Genomic DNA, 15,430 nt, shown 5'->3' on the forward strand with positions numbered 1-15,430 from the left:
CTACATGTTATAAGCAACATAGATGGGGTCTAACTGGTCAGCCAGAAAACTGTCACGGAGATGCATCCGTTGTTTCTCCCCCCTGGAATTGATAGGAATAACGCCGGGATCAACCACCACCACCACTCCCACAATGAGATAATGCTCTTCCAGGACCACGTTTGTAACCAGAGGAACTAAATCCAGGGCCTCCTGTTCACAGCCACACAGCTCCACGACGACCACGAGCAAGTTGGTCCACGTGAATACAGCACTGAAAGAGCAAACAAACAGAAAACCGAGTTATTTTCACAAATACAAAAATGCAGAGTTCCAAATTTTTTTCCTTAGATAGCATTTACCACCTGATTTGCATTGCATTACCAAGTAGCACAACTCCAATGAATACCCACTGTCAGTGTGTCAAACATCAGTTCAGACACAAATCAATTTGACAAACGAATTAATTGCTGCCTTCACCGACTTAAATGTAATCACAGAACTGGAAATTGTGATTTCTATTTTGAATTAAGGCTTGTGAGACAAGATTCACAGTCAGTCAGCCCAGTATTATTTTTATCTACGGATGGGAAAGGAGATGCACATCAAGATCACACCACTTGCTGATGGTAACACAAAAAGAAAAAAAAAGTATCTGAAAAAGTATTTGTCTATGCTCTGTGCTTATGTTTTTTTTTCTCCTTATTAAATCCTGCATCCTTACGTAAGCACTGCTACGTTCCATCTATACTAGGATGAATTCATTTTTCACTGCTGCTTTACCATTCAGCGATGCTCCTGTGCGTCCGAGATACAGACGTCTCGATATCAATCGGGTGGTAACGCAGCCCCCGCAGTTCCAGAGTTTCATCCAGTGCTCCAACAACATACAGAGCATCATGGCGCTCTAGAGAGGAGAAATCAGAAATGAGACGCATGCACACAACGAAAACAGGAAGAGGCAGACAGTAAATGGGATCTGGATACTAATCAAGTGTCTCCTTTACACAGATACGTTGATGAGAACTTATCCATTGTACTGTATGGGAGAAAACTCTTTATTTGAAAGATAAAGACTCGTTTCTGCCCTACCTCCGCTGGCAGCTGTAAGTTCTGTCCGACGCACAAAACCAAGGTACCCAGTCCGAGCCCAAAGTGTCTGAGCTGCATCTCCAAAGCTCAGACGAGTGTTGAAATGATCAGCTTGCAGGGTTTCGTTGTCGTAGATGGTGTAGTAGCCACTGGCTGTGTGTGGGCTGTTCACCCAAATCTGCAGAAGTGGAAAAATCGATCCGCGAGTTACAACAAAAGGGCATCTTCTGAGTGTTTAAATAAAGCAAACGATAAACTAACAAGGAGGGTCTCGTTAGGTATGAACAAAGCTAAGGCCTTCCAGGTCCAAAAACGTTTCACGTTTAGCTCAAACTGCCAAGCACCCTAAAAATGGATCTTGCAGATATCCTCTGCTAATAACATTAAAGTGAGGATATGGGAAACCTGTGGATTTTTATAATTTCAATACAGACTGAACATATTGTTGTGTTACTGAGATAAGCAGAGCAAAATATAATTTAGATTATTTGGAAGCCAGTCATACGAGCAGTAACACTCCAGCAGTAATTCAACTTAAAGAGGCCCACAGGTATTGCTTACCATCAACTTAGATAATCAAAGAGAGAACACAGATCAAGAAGCAGACAGCAGGAAAAGCTACCCAAAAAGCCACATCCGTGCTTACCTCTCCAAGATGAGAATCTCCAAGAGGCCCTTTTGTCTCAGGATTAACAATAACCACTTTGACTCCAGGTAAAATCTAAAGATCATAAGAAGGAATATGCAAATCAGTTTGCGAATTATCTTCACACACAGCTAAAGCACCAAGGCTGTTCATTTGTTTCCACAAAGGCATGGTTTCACCCATGGAAATCACTAACATGGATAGAACATGCTAGGGCACGTACGACAAAGCACTGTCAGAACAAAAGTATTTCCTGTCTGAAGAGCCACACGGGTAAGGCACTCTACTCCATTACAAATCAAAGTAACCTTTCAGAGGAGCAGTGTAACCAACACTCCTCATGCTATGCCACGAGGCCACCGCTATCAGCAACACGTCAGCATCATGAGGGGAAGGGGAGAAACGTGAAATTACCTTCCCAGATTCCGAAAGCAGCAGACTTTGTGGAGCTCCCCTTTCCACTAGACGTACTCTGAAATTAAAGAAAACACAGTCAGGGAAAGAAGAGAGCTGAAATCTGCTGAGAGGAGTGGTAGCTCAGTGCTATTACAACATTTTATAGATGAGTTACTCGTCAAGCAAACTTACTGTACCTGTCATGTCTCAAGGATTTCAGGTCTACATACACTGTGGTGGGATCAGGCCCAGAGGTTCCCTGAAACAGTAAACATTAAAAAATATATATTTTAGGCAACTTGTGCCCATGTGGGGCTAAGCTCACAGTGAAGAATCACACTCAGATTAGGAAGTTTGCATTGTACTCTCAATTGGTAACGTGGAAACCTGATGGCAGTGACAGCACAGGCCCTAGAAAGCATTCCTGTTACCTGCAAACAGATAGCAACGTTGACCCTTGATCCAAAGGTGGTGCTTACAGCACGAGACGACAGGCCAATGTCTTTGAAGAGTTTTGAGAATGAATGAGTGAGAGAAACTCGTGGTCGTTCCTCTGCAACAACCACACACGTCCGGACACAGGACAGATTAATTCCTCGTGCCTAGAAAAGAGTGTGCAAATGAGTGCACAGGACACTGCACCGAGATCTCATCCCCCTGAGAAAGTGACTTCTTGTGCTCAATGTCCTCTTTTCAGCTCCTATTTGTTACTGTAAAATATCTGACCAGAGCCTAAAAACATTGGTAGAACAAGATCATCAGCACAGCTCCTTTCCTCTGCTAGAGAATGTAGCGCCATGTGCTTCTGCAGAGCTTGTCAGCTAAGATTACACCTTTCATTCCCTTCCCTATTTATATAGATGGAAACCAAACCAAGTGAGAATGTGGAGCCATTTATGGAGGTTGCACTGAGCCTTTAACCAAACCAAGACCAGAATCCATTAATCCGTTATTACTTCCAAACCATATCATAAATGCACTGAACAGCATGAGCACTACAAACCCATACGTTATTCTGTTAACTGGTGACACACCACAAGGCAGAGGGACTCTGCCACCAACAGAACAAGACTGATCCTTAACCTTCTAGATGGAGCTCCCAAATTATTTCAGTAAACCCCAAGCAGAAAACACCTCCAGCCTTTTATGCAGCTGTTTTTTCCTTCCTCTCATCCCCCAGGAGGAAACCCCTTTATTTAGCCAAGCACTTAACGTGTGTGCTTTACATCATGCACTGATCTGAGCCTTCACTGCAGACTGTTATATAAGCAATTCCTCCGCAGAGCATTTTGCTGCTGGCATCCTCTCTTCAGGGCTTGCCCAGCAGTCTCTGACACTCCTTGGCAATGTGCCCCCTACACTGCAATGCATGCACCTTACTTGATTTCAATCCTTTTAATTTCCTGGGGCTCCAAACATTCTTTTGTTGCTTTTGCTTTCTGAGCAAGCTGTGGGCAGCAGGCTTGTGCATCATTATGTGTTGTCTTTAACAACCGTGCCACTTCACTTGCTACAGCAGTTGCATTAATTTATGTGGCGCAATTGTCAAGAAACATTTCTCACCTTTAATGTTTCAACTTGGTTTCCAAGTCCCTTTGTGCACAGTTCCATGACTGAGTAGGAACAGAAAGTGTCCCTTATTTTATGCTGGCTGACAGTAGATAACCAGAGAGAAAGATTGGATTCCAGCTCCATAGGAGGAATTAAAATTGACTGGTGTCCAGAATACACACTGTGAAAAACATCAAAGAGAAGAATATATTTTTGTGTAGCAGGTAGCAATCTTTAAATTAATATTTACTATATTTTCATTTCGCCTTACATTCCTGATAGACCACAAGCAAGCTGTGGGACTCTGATCTGAGGCAAACCGATGATAGCTCCAGTGCCCACATTCTGTAGCAACAATGTATTATAAATACAACTTATTTTACAAGAACAACAATTTATGTGCACACAAGCGTGCACACACTGAAAGCAAAGGAAGAGAATCAGCTCAACCACACAATCTACAGAAAGAAAATTCCATTGCTGCAACATATAATCAAGGAAGAGAAGCATTCTGAAGCCAGTAATATTTGGCAGCACAAATGTGCATAATCAACATGGGATAACAACTTGCTAACCTGCAGGAAAAGGGAACATATTATTGTCAGTTTAAGACAAATTCTCCTCTTACTACAAGTTAGTCATTTTATAATGCCGAAATATATGCCTCATTACAGACATGGACTGCTATTTCCCATTTAAAATCTACCAAGAGTTAACCTTTACCCTTTTCTCCCTCAAGGGTCCTACCTGCAAAGGCACCAGAGCACAAACCCTAGTCCACAGTAGGGGTCAAGACAAATTGCAATCTGCCGTGAGGAGTAGAGCTCACACTGAAGCTTGATGGCCCTGCAGAGACCACTCACTGCTGCGTGGGACATCTGCAACACCAAAGACAGAGAAACTGGATGAAATCCTGCTGAAATCTCACATCACAGTAAAGACAGGCAGGTAAGAACACCAACTGCCTTGATACCATTTCTTCTTCCCTTATCTCCCACAGCAGATGCAGAGCATCGCAGAACCACACGAGCCAGAAACTGTGACAACAGCTACTGCTGAAAGGTTTTGGGCTTCTCAGACTCCAAACAGAGCTGATCATTAATGACACACTAAGGCTTTCATTTTTCAGTTTCATATCATCTTCTCTGTCAATTGCATTCCTATTTTGCTCTTAGTGTTGGGGGGAGAAGCAAAAGCACACAGCTGTGCTCCTCACACCCACTGCTCTCCTGTCAGCCTGCTCTCTGGTGGGAGGCAGCAGAACTCCTGATGCCCACTGTAGAGACCTCACTTTCTACATAGCAGAGCTGATTCTTCAGTCTGAAGTCACACTGCATTGCATGCAGGGAATTTACAGCCTTACTCAGAGAAAAGTACGGCCTTTATTTAAGCTACAAAGCCAGTTTTGGTGGAGGTAAGCAGGAGAGCTGGTCTGGATTATCAGCCAAAGACAAGACACCAAAAAATTTGTCTTCTAGAAGCATTTTACTGTACCTTCACTCCTGTAAGCATGCCTGTTGTGGAAACACTAAAATCTAGATATGCTAACATTTCAGACGTGGGTGGTTTATAGATCTGAGAGAGCCGCTTCCTGGGCAAGTCATCTGTGCAAGGAAGAAACAAACATGTTTAATTTTTTATTACTAAATTAGTGTTTAAAAGAAGAACAGTTTTCAGAAAGACTGAGGTGGACCATAAACCTTTTGATTACAACATTTTACAAAGATGACACACAGAACATAAAAAGAGTCTTGCAAAAATTCCCCTGGAAGAAGTTATTCATTCTTTTCTGTGTGTAAACCAAACATTTTAAATACATGATTTTAATTTTTCTTGAATTTTCTTAAACTCCGGAGCCAAGGGATGAAGCAAGGCCAGGTATCAGGAGATACAATCAGTCCAGGAACATATTCTGCTTCTTATGCCCTCTGAGTCACTCTACAGTGCCAGACCAGGAGGCCAGGTAAATCGACCACAGCTTGAAACACTGTCATCAAGGAATGACTGTTATTTCAATGTGGCTTTCCATGAAAATTATGTTCCATCAATAGTTCAACAAATGGAGAAAAGAGATGAGCAAACAAAGAGTTGGCTCCTATCTTTCATCATTTTTCTGAACATTCTAACAAAACCTTATGAGCCATCTGGTTAACATCTGGAATGGGGAACAGCCTCTCCCTTTGGAAGTCAATGGTAACCCCTGCACAGAACTTGAAAAAGTCTTCCAAGTCCACAGACCACACCTGTATCAATGATGGTCGGCCAGGTTTTCACATCTACAGCACCAGCTGCCTCTCTGGATTTCAGTAGTCTCATTAAGGTCTGGGTTGTGAGAATACATGCAGCTTTGCTGACCTAAAAAGATAAACAATTGCTAATCAAGACAAAAGCAACTCCTTCAGACGTTATTCACTGCAAGATTTCATATTCACAGAATATATTTTACCACCTGCAGCCACCTTCTCCCTGGTCAACTCGCATTAATTGCTGTGGCTTTTCCAACACTTCCTTCATTAAAACCCCAAACTCAGATTAAAAGGCAAACAACCAGGGCAGAACCTTTAGAGCAAGTAAATTATTTCAACAGCCCAAATCTAACTTCTTCTCTGTTTATCATGTGGAGATATTCTGTCTAGATTACTGACTTGGAAAATAATTGATAGCAGGATTTGCACTCTCCAGTAAGGAGACGGGTACGAAATTTTAGGTAGCACCATCACATTAGTATCCCTCAGAAACAACTGTTCCATAGGAGGGGTGGTTCTCTCTTGCATCTTATGAATTAGAACACTGTCCTTCACCACTATCATGCAAATACCGTAGACAGCTGTGTTAACTATTCAAATAGGAGAGGCTGAAACAAGAGTGCTCCAGCCACACTGAGGCCCCATTACTCACTTCCACGATCATTCGCACAGTGGGCAGAGTAGCAGTGAGGCTCTGAGCATGAGGTGGTCTCACGGTCACAGGGATGCAGCCAGCATACAAACAGCCATAGAACGCGGTGATTAGCTCAATGCCTGCAAGGACACGACAGGCTGTAGTGTACAACACCCTGGTGACACCAGCCTTTCCCCTGAGGAGTTTTCTCTGAGCATCAGTTAAAATTTTCATTAGAAAAAGGTACACTCCCACAGCACAGGTGTCCAACATAAGCAGACCAAACTGTTAGGTCAGCATGGCAAGGAAGCTAAGGAAGCTTGGGACAGGGGGCTGGGAAAGCACAGAACACTGACCACAGCAAACCATATCCACTGTTCAGGAAAAGAATATCCCAGTGTTGAATGACTCAAAAGTCAGTCAGTTCAAAACAGAGTCTCTGGCAGTGGAAGTACACAGCACCTCTCATCAGCAGTGAGCATTGTACACACGCCAAGTGATAAAGGTGTGAGCAGACAGACCACACTTCCCACTGTTCCCAACCTACTGCTGTGGAAGAGGCAGCTAGCAGAGCTGAAGGCGACGGCACCAGTCAGTACCAGAACCCACCCTGCCATTTCTCACAGCTTTCCCTGGATAAACAGCTGCTAATTGTCATCGTGACTTCAGGCAAACAAGATCTGAACAGACCAGGAGCCAAGAGGTCTCAGTTAGGGCACATAATGCATTTCTCCAGCACATGCAGTGCGGTCACACATTTCTAGTAATCTTACAGTGAGTGTCATCATACCATAAGTTCTTTGATAACCACAAAAAAAAAGTTTTTATCCTAAGCATCAGGAGACAGTAAGATCCCTAGAGCTGAGGGCATCTCTCCAGGAGTGAGAAGGTACAAATCCACTCTTCCAAAACTAAAGAATCAATGCTGGAGTTGTGATACTGCAACTGCAAGACATGAGGACAGCCCTCTATGGAGTCAAAACTAGATCACGAAGTCATGCATCCCTGATGTCTTGGTGTTTCAATGATCCCCCCTGGACTTCCAGATCTCAATGAAATATCAAAGAAACACCACACTGCATTTTCATGATGGGATGCAGTTCTTTTTAAAGCTTGCTTACCAGGAGGATAAAGAAGCACCACATTGTCTCCTGCATTGAGATGTCCTTTGTCACAGAGCACTGATGCAATTCTCTCAGCTTTTTTGTGCAGCTGAAGGCAGGTGGCTGTACACACAGCAGTTCCCTTGAAAAGAGACAGAAGTGTTCCAACCACAGCCTCTGACACTAGTTTCCAGCAAGCACAACACGTGTCAGTAAGACAGCTGCTGGAACCAAACCGAAAAAACAGAACAACCCAACAACCTTGCTCACTAGCATTAGTCTATAGCTACAAGTTATCAAGTTATCAATACCTATCTGCTGCTGGTGCTCACTGAGCTGTTTATCCACTACAATTTGGAAAAGACAGAAATAGAGTTAGATCTGTTCTAGAAAATTCTACCTTCCAGGAGTCAGTTCAAGTCTTCTTGCACCAGAACCTTGCCAGAATATACTCAACAGGGATACATCATTAAATGATACAGGAACCAGTGGGACCTACAAACACGCTCAGTTTTAAAATGAAGCATCAAACCACTGCGGGCATTAAGAAGACAAGTGACCTGCAGGTTCAAAAGGTGCAACTTTAAGTTAGAAACCCTAGGGCAACTTCTGACAGAGGCAAAATAGAGGACACTGCAGTGGGCAAAGATGTTAAACACAGTCTCTAACTTGGGCTGAATAACATGCTGGACCTTAAAAAAAAAAAAAACAAAACAAAAGTGACTGTACCTTGGCATTTAATAAGAGGAAGAGCGCGTGGTCAGGAGTTGTGTGAGCTCTCCACTGTAACACCTCTGTCAGGAACTGGTGCTAAAACAAAGAGGCAGTAACTAAATACTAGTTCCTCTACTTAAGCAATACTATGTTTGTCTCACTTTGCTGCCTTGCATTCAACTGTAGGATAAACTCTTCTTGCATACTCCAGTTGTAAAAAACACTGATTTACCTTTTTAACTAAATCATTGTCTTCTATTTGACCAAGATCTCTTCCAGAGGCTTGAGCAATACGCTTCCCAGCAACCAGGTTCCCCACCATCACAGAGGCAGGGCCAACACCTGTTGGTTAAGAGCCACATAGAATCAGAACACACTCACGTGCTATGAATGGCATCTTTCAGTATTACCTGCAGCAGAGTAATGTTACAAACAAGCAAAAGCTGACAGCTCTGGAGGCCTCGTAGCAACTTATAACAAAGTGACTTTTCCTTTGGTTATATATGAGGCAGGCTAAGTTTCCTCTACCCCAAAAAACAGACCTAACACAAGGAGAAAAGCTGCTGCTTTGTAAAGGAGGATTGAGGTCTGCGCTGCAGTCAGGACTTGTAATATAAATGATAAGGAGTTGGCCTAGAACTGCAATCTGTTGAACGCAAAGGCAGAAAGGTTTTCTGCTGCTCCCAGGCACAAGTGAGAAGAGGCAATGAAATCTTGATAATACAGTTCAGAAGGCAGGGCTCATCTCCCACTCATTGGCAGAGATAGTCTCAATGAGCTCAGAAGTAGGAATCAGAATTCCTGACTGCCACGTGCCAAGAAAGGCATCAAACAAAGTAGCCATGGGCAACAACACAAGTCCCTGCTTCTAGCAAGCAGGACACTCAGTGTCACAGGCATCGTACAGCTTCCCGTATCTGAAGTAGTGAGCTTCAATTCACCAACGTTAAACAAAAGGGACTCAGGTTACCTGGTTGTTTCTGCCTGGGTTTTGGCAAGTTCGTCACACACGTGTGCGGGCACATGAGGATGTTGCACGGGTGCAGAGAGCCCTCCAGAAAGTGCTGTTTAGTTTGAGAGATATGGATCCCTCCCAGGGGAGTTTTTGGCAATGTATTAGCTGGCACAAGAGCAAGGCAATATACACCCACTTGGTGAATGCTGTCAATTGCCTAAGGAAAGGAAAGAAGGTCACTTGAATTTTTGGTGTTACTAGAGATGGTGTAGTTTTACAGGCTTCACTGCCATGCCACAAAACAAAATGCTACATTTGTAAGGTACTGAAGGAGCAGGGCAGCCACTGTCATTCAATTTCACCTGTGCAGCATTAGTTCCTCTTACTCAGTGTTAAGAGTTAAGTGCCTGCTTGCATCCCTAATCCAATCCATATACCAGAAGTTCATTTTTAAACTTTTCATGACTAAAATCTCAAAATATACCCAGTTGCTTGTGATCAAAATCACATGATTTTGATTCTGGGATTTTATCCATCTGTCTCTCCACTGTATCATCACTCTGTTCTTTTTTTGTCTGCCTCAGCACTCAGGCAACTAATACATTATTCAGGTTACCAGGTACTTCCCTGATTTCTCTGCCTAGTTTGCATACCTCACCACATTCCTGCATGCAGCTCTCAAAGTAAGCATTTGCCATTTGTTCTACTTTCTCAGGACTACGCTTGTTCAGCTGTTTTAACTATTTTCTGTTTACTGCCTTTCTGTTGAAAATATGCCTTAAAGATAAGGGCAAGTTTAAAACCTGGCTTTGAACACTAGCAAGATCTAATACAGTAGCAGAATTACTGCGTTTGAGCACTAGATGTGCTTTGCAGTGTTGAGAGGCAATTGTGTTTCTCTATACAGCCACTGTGTAGCACAATGCTGATAAATTTGTTCGAGCTTATTCTTTGTTGCAGCCACTTTCCCAGGACCTTCAGGACACAACAGAACAGCTTGTACACAGCAGATGTACCCAGCTTGCAACCTTGTAAAACTACCTTGTGCCAAGAGGCACAAGACCATGCTCTTTGCATGTAGGTCATGCTGATGGCCTCTGATCTGCCCACACACTGAAAAACTGCACAAACCCCCCTTGTTCACCTTTGTCACTGGGCTTACCTGCAGTACTCGACTCATCCACTGAAAACTGTCCTCCTCAGATGCATCTGGCCTCTGCTCTGCCACCACCACAATCCTCTCATCGTAGAAGACAGATACTGAGAATACAGCAATCCTAAGGACAACAGGAGAGCTACGTTGGCAGGAATTCTGAATATACTCCTCAGTAGCAGTGACCAAAAGAAGATAAAACTTTCTCTCTCAAAAAAATAAAAATAAAAATAAAAAATCCTCACAAGGAAACCAAACCCATGGGGGCAAGTACAGAAAATAAAATATAAGACAGCAAAACAGTCACCAGGCCGATTAATGGCTGAGCCAAAAATACGTTTACTTCAACTGACTTACCAAAATAGACCAGTTACTGGAGAAAAGTGGGAGATTATACTGAAGATCCCATTTCATTATATTACGTGGGGAAGCTTAGGGGAGGGGTGAGTTTTAATTTACTAACCTTCCTCTGTAAACTGTTTTTATTGACTCTACTGCCAACCCAGTTGCGACAATGTCATCAGCATTATGCCTCCGCCCACTGACTGTCAGCAATCCATCCATTTTTCCAACCACAAACACCAAACTGCCCTGAAAGATAAGAAAGGTACCAGTTGGTGACCCACACGTTTATATATAAAGCAGACACAAATTCCAGGATTTGCATATTCTGCAATTCTTACTGGTCTCAGTAGCTAGATCAACAGAATTCTCTCTCAATTATCCTGTCACTCTCAACAAGCAACCACACACACACATTTCCAAACACAAATGCTCTTCTTTTAAACATTCTAGGCCATTAGCACACGCTCACACAAGCTCAGAAGCTATGTTACGTACAGGTCCAACAAAGCCCAGCAAGCCAGAACGGACAAATGGCACATCACCCACTGGAGAGCCAGCTGAGTTCAGAGGAATAACCTGCAACAGAAGGGAGGACGTTGGAGGCAAAGTGGATTTGCCTGAGGCTAGAAAAACACGCTCCCATGATTCAGTATCAAGAGCTGTATTGTATGTGAGTGAAACAATAAGGAGGAAATCCCCGCTGCAATCATTTTAGCACCGTGAGGCATCCTCACGAAGGAGAAGCACAGAAAATATTTAACCATAATGAGTTTTTCTGGGTTTCTCTTCAAAAGCCGACATTAACACGTAAGTTACAAAAACAAGAGAACATCCAAGGTTTGTTCTTAAGAGGAAATCAGGGAAGAAATATACACTCTGCTGCACATACCTCAAACGTATTCTTTGTCAGCCCTGCCAGCCCATAATACATCATTCCTCCTGCTCTGGAGCTGACACAGATTTCTCCAATCTCATCTGTTTTACACAGCTGAGGTGGTCCATCGGGTTTCACTATACACATCATTCCTAGGACCAATCAAACAGAGTGATTCTTTTCCCAACACGTTCCAGAGCATTCTCAGACATCCTCGGGAGAGACTCCCATGTATTCTTACCTCCTGGCATCACGTGCCCAACATCCTGAACAGTGAGTGCAGAGTTTTTGTCTTCAGTATTGACACGTATCACACCAAAACTCAACCCATTCATGGACAGTATGGCTCTTCCAGGCAGAGGTGCCCCAGGAACCCCGGGCCTTTGAAAGACACAGAAGTCAATACGCCAAATCACACATAAGATATCAGAGCACCTGAAGAATGCAGACTTTAGTGTCTGTTCTTTGCATAACAAATTTAAACTGTAAAATGGGAGCAGAGATGTCCTCTGGTGAGAACCAGGCATCAAACTCTAAGTAAGAACACTTCTTCTTGGGCAAATGCGAATCATCACGTGAATCACAACTCTTCTTCCAGGTCTTTAATTTAACCTGTGTTAAATACCAGCTCACGGGTGATTACAGTGCTACTGATTTACAGAGGGCAGCAACGGACACAAACAGACTATGAAAGTGGCTGTATAAACTCATATTGATTTTCAACTCAGAAAGCAGTGCAGAATTCTTAAAGGTCCTGTTGAGATATTGCTCATCTTATAGAGAAAAAAAACACTCGCTGAACAATTTAGCTACTTGAATACCCTGAGTACACACAGTAAATGTCAGTGGAGCTTATTACATGCTGAAGTCAACTATGACCAACAGATGTGTGAACAAGCCTTAGCCAGCATCACTTAATCTAGCAGATAAACTGCAGTGCTGAGCAGCCATTACCTCCGTATTGCAATAGTCATCGCTTCCGGAGATGTGGCACATGGACAAATTGCCTCTGGTTTAAGCCCGTGACTCTGAAACAAGCTCAGGAAGGCATCGCATGAGGAAACAGACCCTGGAAAAAAAGAAATACTCAACTATAATCTTATATATAGTTTCTTAAAGTCTCCAAAACTGCCTAGAAATAAGTGCAACTTATTAGCAGAGAATATGTACAGTATCACTACTAAAAACTGTAGGTGACATCTTGTAAGATATCAGTGTCTACTGAACAGGACTTCTGATAAACCAGGTCTGTTTTTCTGCTCCGCAATGGGTTAGGATGCTTGTTCTTAATAAGTAAAAAAACCCCAACACATTAATAGTACAAAACAAGAATGCAAATACTTTCCAAACTTCCAGCAGTATGCAGACATACACAGGCTCTGTGTCCATGCAGTGGTTGTAATCAAAAACAGGTCTAACAGTATTCCAGTCATCCCTGCCAGTTAGTATGACCTAGACAAATACTTCTTTATGCCCCTTAGCTAGCCATACACGAGGTCTAAGAGAGGTGGAGCCAGGCTTCACCTTCTCAGTTCACAGGTGAATTGCTTTCACCTGTGCTCTCTCATCTGTCCAGGTCTTCTCCCTAGGTGCTCAATCAGTGGTTCAGACCACGACTCAGCAGCTGCCATGCACCACTGCTCTGGTGGTGCCTAACACTCTAACGCATGTCTTCTGCAAAAGGAGTTAGATTTGAGCACGTGGTAATAACTTGCTGAGAAATCTCTCTGGAGAACAGCAGTATGGGCATACTCACAGGGATTTGCACCGTCAGTTACAATCAGCATGCGTAGAGAACTCAAACTGACGTCTCTTTGGTCTCGATGGGCCATCATGGCCCAGTGCAAGTCTCGACACTTGACTAAAGCAACTTTTGCTGCAACCCAACACAAAAAAGAGGTATCAGAAAAAATGAAAGTTTTCCATGAGTCATTTTTAATACACTCTAACACTACAGATGAGAAAACTCCAAGGCCATTGAGCCTGTAGTGATAGCAAACCCTAACACAGAACAGCATCTGCTGTTACATGCAGGCCACTTCCCACCACCTGAGCTGCTGCAGCCCCTTCTCCAAGATGCCAGGACCATCAGCACCACTTGAACACCCCACTAAGGATTTGGGATCAATGGATCTCTCTGTGCTCAACTATTTTCTTTGTCTCATAAGCACTGATTTCAAGCACACAGGTTGTGAGGTCCCTATGAAGTTCTCTGCAGTTTGCTGATTAAGAGTTTGTGCACACTTTGAAACAAATTAGCAACTTGGTCTGTTTGATTTGTCACTGAAGAGCAAAAAGAGAGGCTCCAAAATATCTCAGATTTTAATGCTCTTCTCTCATTTATTCTGAAAGCTTCAAGCTTAAGTTGCAGAACATGCAGTCACAGTTACCTTTGTGAGTATGAACTCTCTGCACCCATGACAGTGGGCAGGTTTTCATCACAGAATAGGGCACGCTGATAGTATGCAATTTGTTCATTACATTCTGAAAAGCAGAAAAAGGACTTTTAAGAAAATGCTCACCAAACGAATTACAAAGCAGAAGTCACCCTCAGTTCCCAAGCCCTCTCCATACTACAAAGCCACATAAATTCACTGACGATGCTTCTACACTTTCTGCCAGATGCACAATTCTCTGGAGAGAGAAAGGTATGACTGACTTAACAGTCAGTGGTCCCTAAACCATCTCCTCAAATGTCAGTTACAAAGTTATGAATGCTCTAGAAAGTCTTTACACGCTCAACTCACCGTGAGAATGCCATGCCACAACCCTGCATCCTTCTTAAAATCCAAAACATTCACTATTGTTTCACCTGGAAAGAGAAAGTTGTAGTTTAGAAGTAAGATGTGCCTGGACAGCTGTTATTTATGCTCAAATCTGCATGCATTCAGATCTGTCATTTCACACTGTCAGATCTGCTCCAAGGGCAGCAAAGCAAGTGCAGAGCCTTGTTTGTCTGATTATACATTCTACTACTCAGAATTCCTTGTTATGCAAAGAAGGCAACCAAACATCAATTTAACAGAAGAAACACATCCCAGAAAGTTGTAAGAAAACCACATTTCAGCATTTAATGGACACCAGTGGAACAGAAAGGGTCTTAACCTCCTTATGCATGAGCAGCAGCAGAAGAGAGTAGAGAATATCATTCAGGCGCTGACTCCCAGAAGCAGTGGAAATCAAAAGTGATGAAGTGATGGCTTTCAAAAGACCTACTCTGCATTTTAAAGTACTATGACATACAGCTCTAAAAATAACGTTGCAGTCAATGGATGTACAGATTTGCTTCCCTCTCTCCCCCCTCAGCACTTCTTTGATGTTTCTGTGACTTCACCTACCTTCAGAATAGTTGCAGGCCTGAGACAAAGCTTGGCAGTGAGACAGCATTGCAATCCGAGACACTGTGACACCCATAACACTGCCCTCTTTGCTGGTCTTGTACTACAGAAGGAAAAAAAGGTCATGGTGTGACTCTGGGCTCTACACACAAAGGAAATTAAAAGAGAGTCCATCTTAAATGGAATTTTGCTCCTCTAAAGCTCCACAAAAAAAATAACTCTTTCCTGTAGGAAAGTACAAGCAATGTTCACCACAGAAAAAATAGTGATTCAGGTACCAAACGCTCAGATTAGATTCAGATTAGGTCCAGAGATGAAGACAGCAATTTAACGTAGTCACGCTCATTTCATTACTACTGCTTCTCAGAACATCTCCTTCTGTGTCCATAAGAGAACTGACAAAT

The 15,430-nt window shown here is 42.9% G+C and overlaps 1 protein-coding gene across 1 annotated transcript in view; it reads right to left on the bottom strand.

Moving 5' to 3' along the window:
• The window catches only part of DIP2B (disco interacting protein 2 homolog B), a gene marked incomplete at both ends in the record, with an annotated part of 57,172 nt that continues 41,742 nt past the window's right edge, over positions 1-15,430 (bottom strand). The window contains 26 exons of the mRNA XM_079547936.1: positions 1-253; positions 763-886; positions 1,072-1,249; positions 1,718-1,792; positions 2,132-2,189; positions 2,311-2,372; positions 2,545-2,715; positions 3,677-3,845; positions 4,412-4,542; positions 5,159-5,268; positions 5,908-6,019; positions 6,563-6,684; positions 7,666-7,789; positions 8,377-8,457; positions 8,594-8,703; positions 9,332-9,533; positions 10,479-10,593; positions 10,933-11,060; positions 11,310-11,390; positions 11,704-11,840; positions 11,930-12,069; positions 12,643-12,757; positions 13,445-13,564; positions 14,079-14,172; positions 14,436-14,500; positions 15,027-15,129. Coding sequence (XP_079404062.1) covers positions 1-253; positions 763-886; positions 1,072-1,249; positions 1,718-1,792; positions 2,132-2,189; positions 2,311-2,372; positions 2,545-2,715; positions 3,677-3,845; positions 4,412-4,542; positions 5,159-5,268; positions 5,908-6,019; positions 6,563-6,684; positions 7,666-7,789; positions 8,377-8,457; positions 8,594-8,703; positions 9,332-9,533; positions 10,479-10,593; positions 10,933-11,060; positions 11,310-11,390; positions 11,704-11,840; positions 11,930-12,069; positions 12,643-12,757; positions 13,445-13,564; positions 14,079-14,172; positions 14,436-14,500; positions 15,027-15,129 — 3,180 coding nt within the window. The remainder of the gene's footprint in view (positions 254-762; positions 887-1,071; positions 1,250-1,717; positions 1,793-2,131; positions 2,190-2,310; positions 2,373-2,544; positions 2,716-3,676; positions 3,846-4,411; positions 4,543-5,158; positions 5,269-5,907; positions 6,020-6,562; positions 6,685-7,665; positions 7,790-8,376; positions 8,458-8,593; positions 8,704-9,331; positions 9,534-10,478; positions 10,594-10,932; positions 11,061-11,309; positions 11,391-11,703; positions 11,841-11,929; positions 12,070-12,642; positions 12,758-13,444; positions 13,565-14,078; positions 14,173-14,435; positions 14,501-15,026; positions 15,130-15,430) is intronic.

This window comes from Tetrao urogallus, assembly GCF_951394365.1.
Source record: "Tetrao urogallus genome assembly, chromosome: 35".
Taxonomy (NCBI): domain Eukaryota; kingdom Metazoa; phylum Chordata; class Aves; order Galliformes; family Phasianidae; genus Tetrao; species Tetrao urogallus.